This window comes from Pelophylax lessonae (assembly GCF_965119305.1).
Source record: "Pelophylax lessonae genome assembly, chromosome: 2".
NCBI classification, from domain to species: domain Eukaryota; kingdom Metazoa; phylum Chordata; class Amphibia; order Anura; family Ranidae; genus Pelophylax; species Pelophylax lessonae.
The window spans coordinates 698558697-698571928 of NC_138769.1; the positions used below are offsets into that span (position 1 = coordinate 698558697).

Sequence of the window (13232 nt, forward strand, 5' to 3'; positions counted from 1 at the left end):
GCAATGATGCACAGCAGATAGGAGCGCAGCAACCAGGATACTGAGCATGCCTCTGTGAGCAGAACTCTAGTCAGGATACAGACCATGGTCAGCACAAATCAGGCAGCAAGGCATGGACACAGCAGGCAGGATCAGGTCGGCAACAGTCAGGCAGTGAGATACTAGAAATTGTCCACAAAATAGGTGCGCACCTCCATTTTGCTTTTTTAATGCAAAGTTAAAATCATCAGAAAATAAACTGCGCATTTTTTGAGCAACATCATTCCTTTGAATGGGTTGCCCTCTGCTCCAAAAATGCACCAAAGTATATCCTGTATCCTTTTTTTTTTATGAGCTGACCATGGCGCATTATTGAGTTGCATGCGACAAAACCCTATTTTCTAAAGTGTGAATAAATGGCACCTAAACGCATGTTGCGCTACGCTAAGTTGTCAACAGGGCCTTCTACTTAAAACCTCAGTGAAAATCACTTGCTGTGGTTTTTTTTTGTTCGAGATACAGCAACGGCAGGCAGATTTGGGGTCAGCAGAACAGGACGAGGTCAGCAACAGTCGGGCAGAAGGATATAGGAATGGCAGGCAGGGTCGCGGTCAGCAAAACAGGACTTGGTTAGCATCAGATGGCGAACTACAGAAACGGCAAGCAGAATCATAATAAGCAGACCATGACTGAGTCTGCAACAGTCAGGCAGAGAGATACGGGAACAGCAGGCAGGATTGTGGTCTTCAAAACAGAATGGGGTCAGCAACAGTCAGGTAAAGTGACACAGGAACAGCAGACAGGATTGTGGTCTACAGAGCAGGATGTGTTCAGCAACAGTCAGGCAGAGAGATACCTGATCAGCAGGCAGGATTGTGGTCTTCAAAACAGAATGTGGTCAGCAACAGTCAGGCAGAGAGACACAGGAACAGCAGACAGGATTGTGGTCTTCAAAACAGGATGTGGTCAGCAACAGTCAGGCAGAGAGATACCTGAACAGCAGGCAGGATTGTGGTCTTCAAAACAGAATGTGGTCAGCAACAGTCAGGCAGAATGACACAAGAACAGCAGACAGGATTGTGGTCTGCAGAGCAGGATGTGTTCAGCAACAGTCGAGCAGAGGAATGTAGGAATGGCAGGGAGAGGATCATGGTCAGCAGAACAGGACTGGATCACCATCAGTCAGATTGCGTACTACAGGAACAGCAAGCTGGATCGTAATAAGCAGACCAGGAAGGGGTCAGCAACAGTCAGGATTGTGGTCTGAAGGACAGGACGGGGTCAGCAACAAGGCAGGCAGAGAGATAGGAGCGGTAGGCCAGATCACGGTTAGCAGAGCAAGGTGGGGTCAGCAACTAACATACAGAGGTTCAAGTAGAGTCCAGAAGCAGATTGCAAAACAAGCAAGATATTGGGAAACAAGATACCAAAAAACAGTTACTGGTCAGGTATGTGCCCAATAGTAAATATATGCACTGTGACACACTGGAACAGACGGATGTAGGCTGGCATGAACTTTAGTGTGGGTTTTGCATCTGTCTGAACCTTGTAAAGCACTGTGCAGTCCCAGGTCAGTTTTACGCTCCATAATACAGCTAGCTCTTAGACACAGATGACCTCCTACAAAATGTATATATAATGCTGTTCAGGTATCCTGGGGATTCCTATCAGTCTGCCCGTTTCTGAAAGATCGTATACACGGACAACACTGACACTGACTAGCTTGCGGTCTTTGACTGGGAAAATCTGGCTGTATGCTTCAGACTAATTTATTGTTCCTCAGAACTTCCTCTTTTAGTCTCGGCTTCCTCTAAGGCCTTTTGAAGAGCAATGGTATTCCTTAAATACTCTGCGGTTTATTTTCCCAAAGGGGCTCTTTATGAGCAATAAACGGATTGAGATAAAAATGGATTGGGAAGTTTTTCTCTGTACGCTGGTGAGGTTTCTCAGATCATTTCCTGTTGTCCTTATATCATTTTTACATTAATGGTTATGTTTCAGTTGTTTCAACCACTGATGGGACTAAACTGTAATGTAAGTTGAGCTTCAATAGCTCAGGTGTTCAAAGTGATCTCCAGGCAGATATAAAAGACACAAACGAATGCAGCTCTGTAGTAATACTAAAGCTGAGTCCCGGCCTTCCCTTCAGTCATGCTCCTCCTCTCCCGTGCTGAAATTCTTTCTCTGATTTTCCTGCACACTTTGAGCTTCTCATTGTGTGCATTAACCACTTAAGCCCCGGAAGATTTTACCCCCTTCCTGACCAGGGTCTATTTTGCGATTCGGCACTGCGTGACTTTAACGGACAATCGCGCGGTCGTGCGACACTGTACCTAAATGAATTTGACGTCCTTTTTTTCCCACAAACAGAGCTTTCTTTTGGTGGTATTTGATCACCTGTGCGATTTTTTTGATCATGCGCTATAAACAAAAAAATAGCGTCAATTTTGCAAAAATAACAATATTTTTCACATTTTTTTATATGAAATTTCCCCCCCCAAAAATGTAAAAATCAAAATGTTTTAACATTTTCGGCCAATTTGTTTTATGCTACATATGTTTGGTAAAAAAAATCGCAAAAAGCGTATTTTGATTGGTTTGCGCAAAAGTTATCGCGTTTACTAACAAAGGGAAAGATTTTTGTCATTTTTGTTGTTTTTTTTTAATGCGTAATGGCGGCGATCTGCGATTTTTTTTGCGGGACTGCGACATTGTGGCGGACAGATCGGACCCTTGACTGACATTTTTGACACTTTTGGGGTTACCAGTGACATTTCTACAGTAATCAGTGCTATACATATGCACTGTTACTGTAAAATTACACTGGCAGTGAAGGGGTTAACTTTTTTTTGAGAGGGAGGGGTTATGTGTGTCCCTAGGGGCGTGATTCTAACTGTGATTGGCTGTGGCTTGAGGTTTAGGAACAGTGATCAACGGTCCTACATAGTAGAACCGTATAATCACTATTCCTACACAGGGGAGAATGACAGGCTGCTTGTTTACATTAGCCGCCTGCCTTTCTCCCTCTGCACCGACGATCGCCGAGTGACCGGCAGACATCGGGTCCGCCAGTCACACGCGCGGGGGGGGGGGGGGGGGGGTCCGTGACCGGACCGTATCTGAGAGGCAGAAATGCCCATTGTTCAAGGAATCCCTAGCAACCTCAGGAGGAACTCTAGGGTTCCACAGAACCCTGGTTGAGAAGCCCTGATCTGGATCCTTCCTCCCCAAGCTTACTGTCCCTGATCCTCACCTTTCATTAGTTGAAGTTAAAGTGACAAGGCTCGGTTCACACTGCCACGACCTATGGTTGCAACTTTACTTCTTGTCGACTTAAGTACTACTTTGATAAAAGTATAGAATAGAAGTCAGGTAGAAGTCACCTTGAAGAAGTACAGGAACCTTTTCTAAAGTCGGAGCAACCTCAGTAGTGCTAATTAAAACAGCTCTTATTGACTAAGATGGGATTTCACATGTCACGGGACTTGGGGTCTCACAAGTCAGATCCAAAGTCGCGGCGGTGTGAACCGAGCCTTGAAGTTCCTTTTTTATTTTTGTTTTTCTTATCCCCTGTGTGTAGTGGTTTTGCACAGAGGAGCCCTAATCCTCCTCTTCTCGGGTCCCCCACTATCGCTCCAGTCCCCTCCCTCCCTAGCGCTCCCATTACAAGCAGCTTGCTATGGGGCAATCAAGCAGGTTCGCTCCTGAGCCACTACTCCGTGTGTCCATTCAAACACCGAGCACGTCTTGGTCCCACCCCCACTCTCTCCTCCATGGCTCACTGGCTGTGATTGACAGTTGTGGGAGCCAATGGCTACCGCTGCTGTCTCACCTAATGAGGAGGGAGAGACCCAGTAGAGCCGAGGCTCTTGTGAACATCGCTGGATCGAGATGGGACTCTGGAAAGTTTTAGGGGGGCTTTGGGGGGCATGCTGCACATAGAAGGTTTTTTATCGTCATGTATCGAATGCATGAAGGTAAAAATTATTCAGCCTTTACAACCACTTTAAGTACTTTCAATCATGGAGGCTCACTATCACACATGGGTGTTACTTAGTGCGATATTCATGCAAATACGGTCTGCCTAGGAATGCCCATACTCCCATGCCCCTCACAAGGCATTTTGATAATTAGGTAAGTCCTCCCTATAGCCAGCCAACTGCATCAGAAGACTACTGAGGCAGAGATGTTTTCAGGAAGCTATTTACAGCACTCTGCTGGCCCCTCCTTCCGGGCATAATCTGTGCGCATTGCATAGAGAAGCACTTAGAGCCAACAATGATATCCCTGGGTCTAAAATAAGATTTGTTATGAAAGTGGAAAGACATTATTAAAAAACAAATTAATTAGCAAGTTCGTGAGGAGCTTAGGAAAGACCAAATAGGGAAAGCTCCGCTTGTTCGCAGCCACCAATCCCAACTGCCACATTCAGCACTTTTTGGGGGGGAATGGGTAACTAGTTTTGACAGGTACCTGCTCCCACTTCTGGCTAAGATCAACGATCGGTGATCTATGACATTTTCAGGCCCCTCCTTCTTTCAACCCCCCGCTGCCTCCTGGGGGACACACAGGTCCCAGAAGATGTCGGGACCATTCCGAAAGTGCAGCAAGACTTTCGCATACGCAGTAGGAAACCGACTGTGAAGCCTGAAGGCTTCACTGCGGGTTTCCCTTAGTTACAATGCCAGTACTTGCATCCGAAGCCGATTGACAAATCGGCTCGGGGGCCGGCGTCACGGGATCCCTGAATAGGTAAGTGTTCTTATATTAAAAGTCAGCAACTACAGTATTTGTAGATACTGACTTTTAATTTTTTTTTTTTCAGACTGGAACTCCTCTTTAACCTCCTTAGCGGTATTCCCGAGTGTGGCTCGGGGTGAAATTTCAGTGCCATTAGTGGTAACCCCGAGCCACACTCGGGGTACCGCCAGGGAGCATCGCTGGATCCTGGTAGAGGGTACTTACCTTGTCCCCGGGATCCCGCCATGTGTCCCTGCAGCATACGGCGGCCGGATCTTCCGTCTGATGCCATGAGCCCCGGCTTCCGTCTCCTGCGACGTGACGCTCGCAGGGGGGTGGAACCGGCGGCAAATTTGAAAAGTAATACTCACAAACACACTGATACATTGTAATCATATTGGATTACATTACAAAATAAAATAAATTGACATTAGTTTGCCCCCCAGTGCCCTTTCCTGCAGTTTTACTGTACTTATATATACATATATATATATATATATATATATATATATATATATATATATACACACTTTAACTTATTTATAGTTATTTATTATATTATAATTTATGATTTCGTGTTTCAAACTTTATCATACCCAAGATGTTATAAAGAAGAACGCACAGTAAAAAAAAATTATACATAAATAGTTGGTTTGGGCTGCTCATCATTAGGAATTATATGCAAAATAATGGTACCGCTTTCAGCACCTAAAATCGGAAACAATCATACCGCCAGGGAGGTTAAACTTCAATCATGAGAGGCGAAAGTTTTGTTGATGTTTGTGCTCTCAGTGGACAGCTTCTGCAGGTTACATAATCTAACTTACTGACTTTTGGACACATGACCTAGATCAGTGGTTGTCAATTTATGAGCTAAAGGGAGCCTTAAATGCGGCCCCTGACCTCACCAAAGGGCGGCACATAATGTTCAATACTGTATATGTAATGCTTGAGAGGACTGTTGAGACTGACGACCTAATAGAGGAAATGAGGGTCAGAGAGTGAAGACAGGAGACATTTTGGCTGAGGATATGCTGCAAAAGACAATAGGAAACTGGAGACATGAACCCTAATCGATGTTCTCACTAAAACCTGCTGAGGTCTGAGGGCCTCACCTCATATACGAAAGGGCAAAAGGTTGAGCACCAGGGACATAGAATCAAAGTGCCATGGATCTCACTGGCTTCTGGTCACATGACGTGGTACTGAAATGCCATGGGACCTACTTTTTACCCAGAAAGTGCCTGTGCATAACTTCCATTCTCAAAAGGCCAAGCTCGGAACATTTGGGAAGCCCCTTTGTGGCATTTCACAATGGGAGTACAGCTATTTCAACAGCCTAATGGAAAGCTGCCAACTTTCCACTGTGGGATGATTAAGGAAGGGTTAGGGACTCTGTTTTTATTGTTTGTGTACTTATTAGGGTGATTTCCCGATAGTAACCGGAAGTAATGAGACCTCCCCAATAGAGACAAAAATAAGAACGCATTTATAGTAGTGTAGCACTGTCCCCATTGGGGTTTTTGTGTGTGTTGACTTCTTAGGCCTCCCTCTGATTACCCACAGACAGTTACATAGTAGGTGAGGTTGAATAAAGACAACAGTCCATCCAGTTCAACCTGTGTAGGTGTGTGTGGCTGTAATCATCTCACATAGCCCTGAATGTTCTGATCCTTGAGATGTACGTCTAAGAGTCTTTTCAAAGCCACCATACTACCCGCAGAAACCACCTCTTGTAGTAGAGAATTCCACAATCTTGTAGCCCTAACAGTAAAGAACCCTCCTCGTTGAGGTTAAAACGCTTCTCCTCTAATCACATTGTATGCCCTCAAGTCCTCATGCAATCCTTTCGACTGAATAGCTTTTTTTCTATGCTGAGATCACCATTGAGGTATTTATAAATTGCTATCATGTCCCCTCTCAGGCGTCTCTTCTCCAGGGTGAATAAATCAAGCAATTGCAGACGCTCTTCATAATTAAGGTCCTCCAATCCCCTAATTAGTTTTGTTGCCCTTCTCTGGACTCTCTCCAGCTCCAACACATCCCTCCTGAGGACTGGTGACCAGAACTGGACAGAATACTCCAGATGAGGTCGGACCAGAGTTTTATAAAGTGGAAGGATTATAGTTTTATCTCTGGAATACCTCCCTTTCTTTATGCATGCTAATATTCTGCCGGCTTTGGCAGCTGCCGCTTGACATTGCATGCTATTGCCTAGTCTATCCTCTACCAAGACTCCCAGATCTTTCTCCTTTTTTGATTCCCCCAAGGGTTCCCCCCTAACATAGGTAAAGAAATCAGGTGCGCTGCCCTAGTGCATATGTGCAACATACAAAATTATGTAAACAAATAAACCAAAAATGCAATAATAATGCAAAAAAATGAAAACGTATGCAAATCGTGTAAAACAAAAAATGTCCAGAAGGTGACTAGTGATACACCAATGTGCAATAAACGTCCATATTATAAGTCCATAAATAAAGTGCAAAAAATGGTGACAAAAACTTCCAGCTTGGGGAAAGGTGAACTGTGATTGGAAGGTGCAAAGTCCCACCACCAGCTTGGCCTCTTACCAGAAGTTAAACGTTAAGGGCATATATGAATATGACCGCCCCAAAGGTCATGCAGCCAGGTAGAAAAGTTCCCAGAAATACAGAAGGCACTCTGACACACTCGTGCTCCCTAGACTCTTACCGGACAAAAGCCAAACAAGAAGCCTGGTTCTATGGTGATGAGTGGTCCTGCCGGGGGTTACTGGAATCTAGGATGGCTGATGTAGTTGCTTGTGTCCAAGAGGAACAGACCCAGTCAGAAAGCCTGACGAAAGAAGATCCTGCCAAAGGTGGCTAGACTCTGATTGGCTGCTGTAACTCCTTAGTCTGGTCGACCTCAATGATAGGGGACACAACAGAGGGGACCGCAATGGTGCATTACCAACAGTAGATTTTTATTAAAACAAATGGTTGCACTTACAGTTGTGAAGACAATAATAGCGAGTTCCCTCACGGAGGAGCTGTATGGCGGGGTCCGCCTGCAGTGCGGACCGCTGCCTGGTCTAGATGTGATGACGCGGCGCCTCCTCTCTGACGCGTTTCTCCCGATAGGGCATCCACTTAGATAGGAGGTAGGTTATTATTGCATTTTTGGTTTATTTGTTTACATAATTTTGTATGTTGCACATATGCACTAGGGCAGCGCACCTGATTTCTTTACCTATTCTACAACATACACTCTAAGGTAGCAGCACACCCTATATTGAATCAGCGCACTTTCCTACCCACCACATTCCCCCCTAACATGTATTGTGCTTTTATGTTTCTAGTCCCCAAGTGCAAAACCTTACACTTCTCCACGTTAAACCTCATTTGCCATGTCGTTGCCCACTCCGTTATTTTGTCCAGGTCATTCTGTAGGATATCTGCTTCATGCTGTGCAGTTATTGCCCTGGCCAATTTTGTGTCATCTGCAAAAACTGATATAGAACTACTGATCCCGTCCTCAATGCTGTTTATGAATAAATTGAACAAGGTTGGTCCCAGGACTGAGCCTTGGGGGACCCCACTTACCACCTCAGTCCTGGGACCAACCTTGTTCAGTTGCTGGGGGTTTTTCATATATCCCTCCTTACTCCCGTTTGCTAGGTACTCAATAAACAGTCCAGGGGTATTTGAATTTTTTTATATTTGTTGTGGAACTTGGATGGGAGAAGGGAATAGTGGGATACTCCAACTGAACTATTCACAGTAGATAAGGACAAATCTCACTTGGCCTCACCAGATTATTTGTGGAAGCAGACACACTGGAAACTTCTAGAGCCACCCCCTCCCTCCAGGACCCCACTCTCTAGCTGAAGACCCAGAGCACATGTGCCCCTGGCATTTATATAGTCACCCAGCATGCATTGAGGCACTTTCCTCTACCAATAGCCAGGACTGGAACAATGCCTGTGCCCTCACTTGTCTGGTTTCCTCCCACTGTCCAATATGCCTCCCTATTGGACCAGTGTGAAACATTCAAACAAGCTGAGCTGCACCATGAGCAGACCCTACCAATAGATCCTGCTCCCTGGTAGGCACAGAGCACTCTAAATTTACCTTGCAATCTTCCTGGTAAGCAGAAAGACCCAAAAACTATACTCTCTTCTAGCACCTACCTAGGAGGGTGCTGCAGTAGAATGACGAAGGACTAGGACAGCCATTCTCAGCCAGGGTTTCTCCAGAGGTTGCTAGGGGCTCCTTGGTTTGTGGCTGATTGGCCTCCCATGTGATAGTGGCTGTATAGTTCTGGGGCCACCACCACCTTGCAAAGTCCGCAGCATGAACCCAATGATCTTTTTAGTGGTCTGTAAGGGTGGCATTCTGATACCTACTGTAAATGGGCATGCCTTCCACTGACCACCAATGTAAGGGGCTTTATTCCCACTAACCCAAGATGAAAAAATTGTAGTAGGGGTTCCCCGAAATCTGAAATTTTTTTAAAGGGTTCCTCTGGGATAAAAAGGTTTGGAGAGGCTCGGTTAGAACAATGTTTTATTGCTGTACTCCCCTTCCTGTCCCAGTGACAATTGCCCCCCCCCCCCCATGTGACATGAACAGAAAGCAAAGCCTCCAGTGGGGTCACAGACAGAAATAAAAACCTGAGCATTTTTGTGATTAATATCTGCTTGAGACTACTGCTGACCTTTTTTTTAAATTATTTTTTATTGACCTTTGATGACCTTTTTTTTTTTTTTGCCAATGCAGAGAGGGAGTGGCGCCACCTACTGGCCATACTTAAAAATGCCGCTTGCATATTTTAATGGCTAAACAGTGTTTGGGTAATGATATGAGCTGCTATTGAAGTTTTGACTTTTGAAGATGCAATTACACACGTATTTATGTGCATTCTTAAAAGGATCTAATTCAACTGACTTGAATGGTAAAATGCATCTTGGAGGACTTGAATGACAATGCATTGCAGAACATTAATGTGAATGAGCCCTGGTAAAAGCAATGTGTTTTTGGTTGTCTGTGAATATATTGAAAATACACAGCGAAATACGTGACATATGCAGGGTGAACATGCCCTAATAATTCCTTTAGAGAATCTATTTGTTTTCCTTAAAGTGATATTAAAGGCAGATTAAAAAAAAATAACAAACATTTCATACTTATCTGCTCTATGCAGTGGTTTTGCAAAGGGCATCCCCAATCCTCCTCTTCTCGGGTCCCCCGCTGGCACTCCTGGCCCTCCCTCCTGTTGAGTGCCCTCATAGTAAGCAGCTTGCTATGTGAGCTCCTGGGCAGGCTCCCTCCTGGGACTGCTACTTTGTGTGTTCATTTACACATGGAGCGTACTCGGCCCCACCCTCTCTCTCTCCTCATTGGCTCACTGGCTGTGATTGACAGTTGTGGGAGCCAATTGCGCCCCCTGCTGTCTCAACCAATGGGGATGAAGAGAACCAGGGAGCCTATGCTCGTGTGCAAATAGCTGGATCAAGATGGGGCTCCGGGGAGGAGGGGGTGCACACAGAAGTTTTTTTAACTTCATGCATAGAACGCATGAAGGTAAAAAAACTTGAGCCTTTACGACCCCTTTAAGAACTTGCAACAATAAAAAGGGGCGGCATTACTATGTAGGAAACAGGCCCTCCATATACTGTATATAATGAGTAAATATTTAGGAAGTGGGGACTGGATAGTTAAAGAGGGAATATGTAGAAAGCAGTGCTTGCACACTGTATGTATTAAGGAAAAATACAGTAAACAAAGCCTGTACATGTAATGAGCAAAAATGTATGAAGCAGTACCTGCCTATGTAATGAGGAAATATGTAGAAAGAGCCTGCATATGGAATCAAGGATACAGTACATGAAAGGAGTAGAGTCTATATAGGTAATGAGGAAATAAGTTGCAAGCAGAGCCTGCATATGTAATGAGCAAATATGCAGAAATCGGAGCTTGCATATGCAGTGACGAAATATGTGGGAAGCAGACCCTGCATATGTAAAAGAGAAAATACATAGGAAGCAGAGCCTTGATATGTAATGCAGAAATATGTAGGACGCGGCTCTGCTATGCAATGCTATACCTGTGCAATGAGAGAGTATGTAGGAAACAGCCTACCTATATAATGAGGTATATGTATTGCCATGCCTCTTACTAAATACCTTGGACTGTCTACTTTCCAAAAAGGGGTAATTCTGGGGGCTATTTGTACTGTCCTGGCATTTTCGGGCCTCAACAAATGAGGTTTTCTGTCAGTACATCAGGACTGATCAATTTTCAGATATATCCCAAAGTTTGTGAACTCTATAACTTTACTACAGTTTAAATAATATACACCAATTTGGGTTATTGTCACTCGAGAAATGTAGCAGAATACACTTTGACCTAAATTTATGAAGAAAGTTTATTTGCAAAATTTATAACAAAAATATGGCGAAAAACGCATTTTGTTTAAAAAACATTTTCTGTTTTTTTTTGTTTTAGCAAAAATTTAAAAACCCAGTGGTTTCTAGTTTCTGAATTTAATAAGTAAAATTTAGAAGGCTATGCTGTATTCATTTCCGGATCCAGGTCCTCTATTCTCAATTGGCTCTGGGTTCCCGGGTCACTGCGTTCTCTGGACGCCGGCCAACAGTTGATGCCGGTGGAGGTTGTGGTCCCGTTGGTGCTATATGAGCAAGCTCTACATCCCTAATATATACCCAGAGATCGTTGGATCCTCTGATCTTGTTGCCTGAGCTATGATCTCTGTTATTCTTGTTTGAATTGATATGGGTATTCCCTAAATCTCCTTGGAGGTCACCTCGGTGGTCTCCTACCTAAGTTAAATGTAGCATTCTATAATGATTGCTCGGTTTTTGTACTATGGCGTATCTGTTCATGTTTCTTGGCATGCCTGTGTGTATATATATATATATATATATATATATATATATATATATATATATATATATATATTTTTTTTTTTTTTTTTAGATCTAATCTAACAGCTTTTTTGGCATTCCCCTTCAGCTGGTTCTGGTTGCTTGTTGTGTATAAGGTACATACTGATGTGTGTGTTGTGCTGACTCTCTTCTATACTCTGCCTTCAGGATCTGCTCAAGCACACCCCCGAGGACCACCCAGACCACCCTTGCCTGCTGGATGCCCAGCGTAACATCAAGAGGCTGGCGGAAAGGATAAACAAGGGGATGAGGAGTGCCGAGGAGGCGGAGAGAGATACCCGAATACTGCAGGAGATTGAGGCCCACATTGAGGGCATGGAGGATGTATGTAGCCTGTAATACTATATACCTCTATACCAGGCGATAGCATGATTTGTGTCTTCTGACTACAAATGTAAACCTCCCTTACATGCCACTAAGCTGGTTTTGGTGGGCTGGCTGTCTGCACTGCACACTGATTGGCTCTGCAGCAGCACATTTTCTGTGTCCATTTTTAAGACGTACTGTATAGGTGCTTGATGCCCCTAAAGCTGGCTATACACTTCGATTTTGTGTGTGGGCTGAATGGAAAAAACAGATTCCTCGATCCTAGCTAAACAGTATGGATGGACAAGTCTCCCGCTGAGGCTATTGTACCAGCGGGGCTGTCTATTAAAATACCCCAACAGTGACTGCATCTGGTTGGATGCAGCTACTGTTTGGCTGAAATATTTCCAGCAGGCGCCTTCAACGAATGTCAATCAAGAAATCAAATTTTGTCAAACTGAGCGAGGCCAGCAGGACCACAGACCTATTTCAAATGGTTACTGAGGAATCAGACAACATTTGCACAGTGTGTGTCCAGCTTAAACGTAAAAAAATGTATTAAATGGAGTTCCTGCTAAATGTTTCCCCCCGTTGTCACTACAAAGAGCCCCTACAGAGATCACTGTAAGTAGTTTTCCCCTCTTGCCACTGTACTACAGGAAACAGGGCTCCCGCTAAGTGACCAATGAAATACAGAAAATGGAGCTCTTAGTAAGTGCTCTGTCCTTGCATCTAGAGAGCCATAGGAAATAGAGGTCTCCAGTAAGTGTTCACCAATGAAATATAGAACATAGAGCTCTTAGTAAGTGCTCTGTACTCATGAAGGATAGAACATAGAGCTCTCAATAACTGCTCTGTACCCATGAAGAATAATATATAGAACTCTTAGTAAGTGCTCTACTTGTGCAGCTACTGCTCTGCTAAAAATCAAGCTCTGAGTAAGTGGTCTGTTCCTTTGGCTGCTGCAATGCAGAACATACAATATATGGTCAAAAGTACTGGGACGCCTGCCTTTACATGCACATGAAATTTAATTGCATCCCAGTCTTAGTCGGTAGGGTTCAATATTGAGTTGGCCCACCCTTTGCAGCTATAACAGCTTCAACTCTTTTGGGAAGGCTTCTTAGTGCCCTGAAGATGTTGTGCTGCAGTCTGTAGAGCTCTCATTTAGAGTCCTGCAGCTGCTGTACTGCAGTCCATAGAGCTCTTAGTAAGTGCATTGTGGATGCAGTCCATAGAGCTCTTATTTAGTGCCTTGTAGATGCTGGACTTCAGT

At 44.3% G+C, this 13232-nt stretch overlaps 1 protein-coding gene across 2 annotated transcripts in view; it reads left to right on the forward strand.

Moving 5' to 3' along the window:
- Positions 1-13232, forward strand: part of ARHGEF17 (Rho guanine nucleotide exchange factor 17) — a 419270-nt gene that overhangs the window by 322830 nt on the left and 83208 nt on the right. For both annotated transcript variants that reach the window (XM_082245420.1, XM_082245421.1), the window contains exon 7: positions 11798-11974. In XM_082245420.1, coding sequence (XP_082101546.1) covers positions 11798-11974 — 177 coding nt within the window. The remainder of the gene's footprint in view (positions 1-11797; positions 11975-13232) is intronic.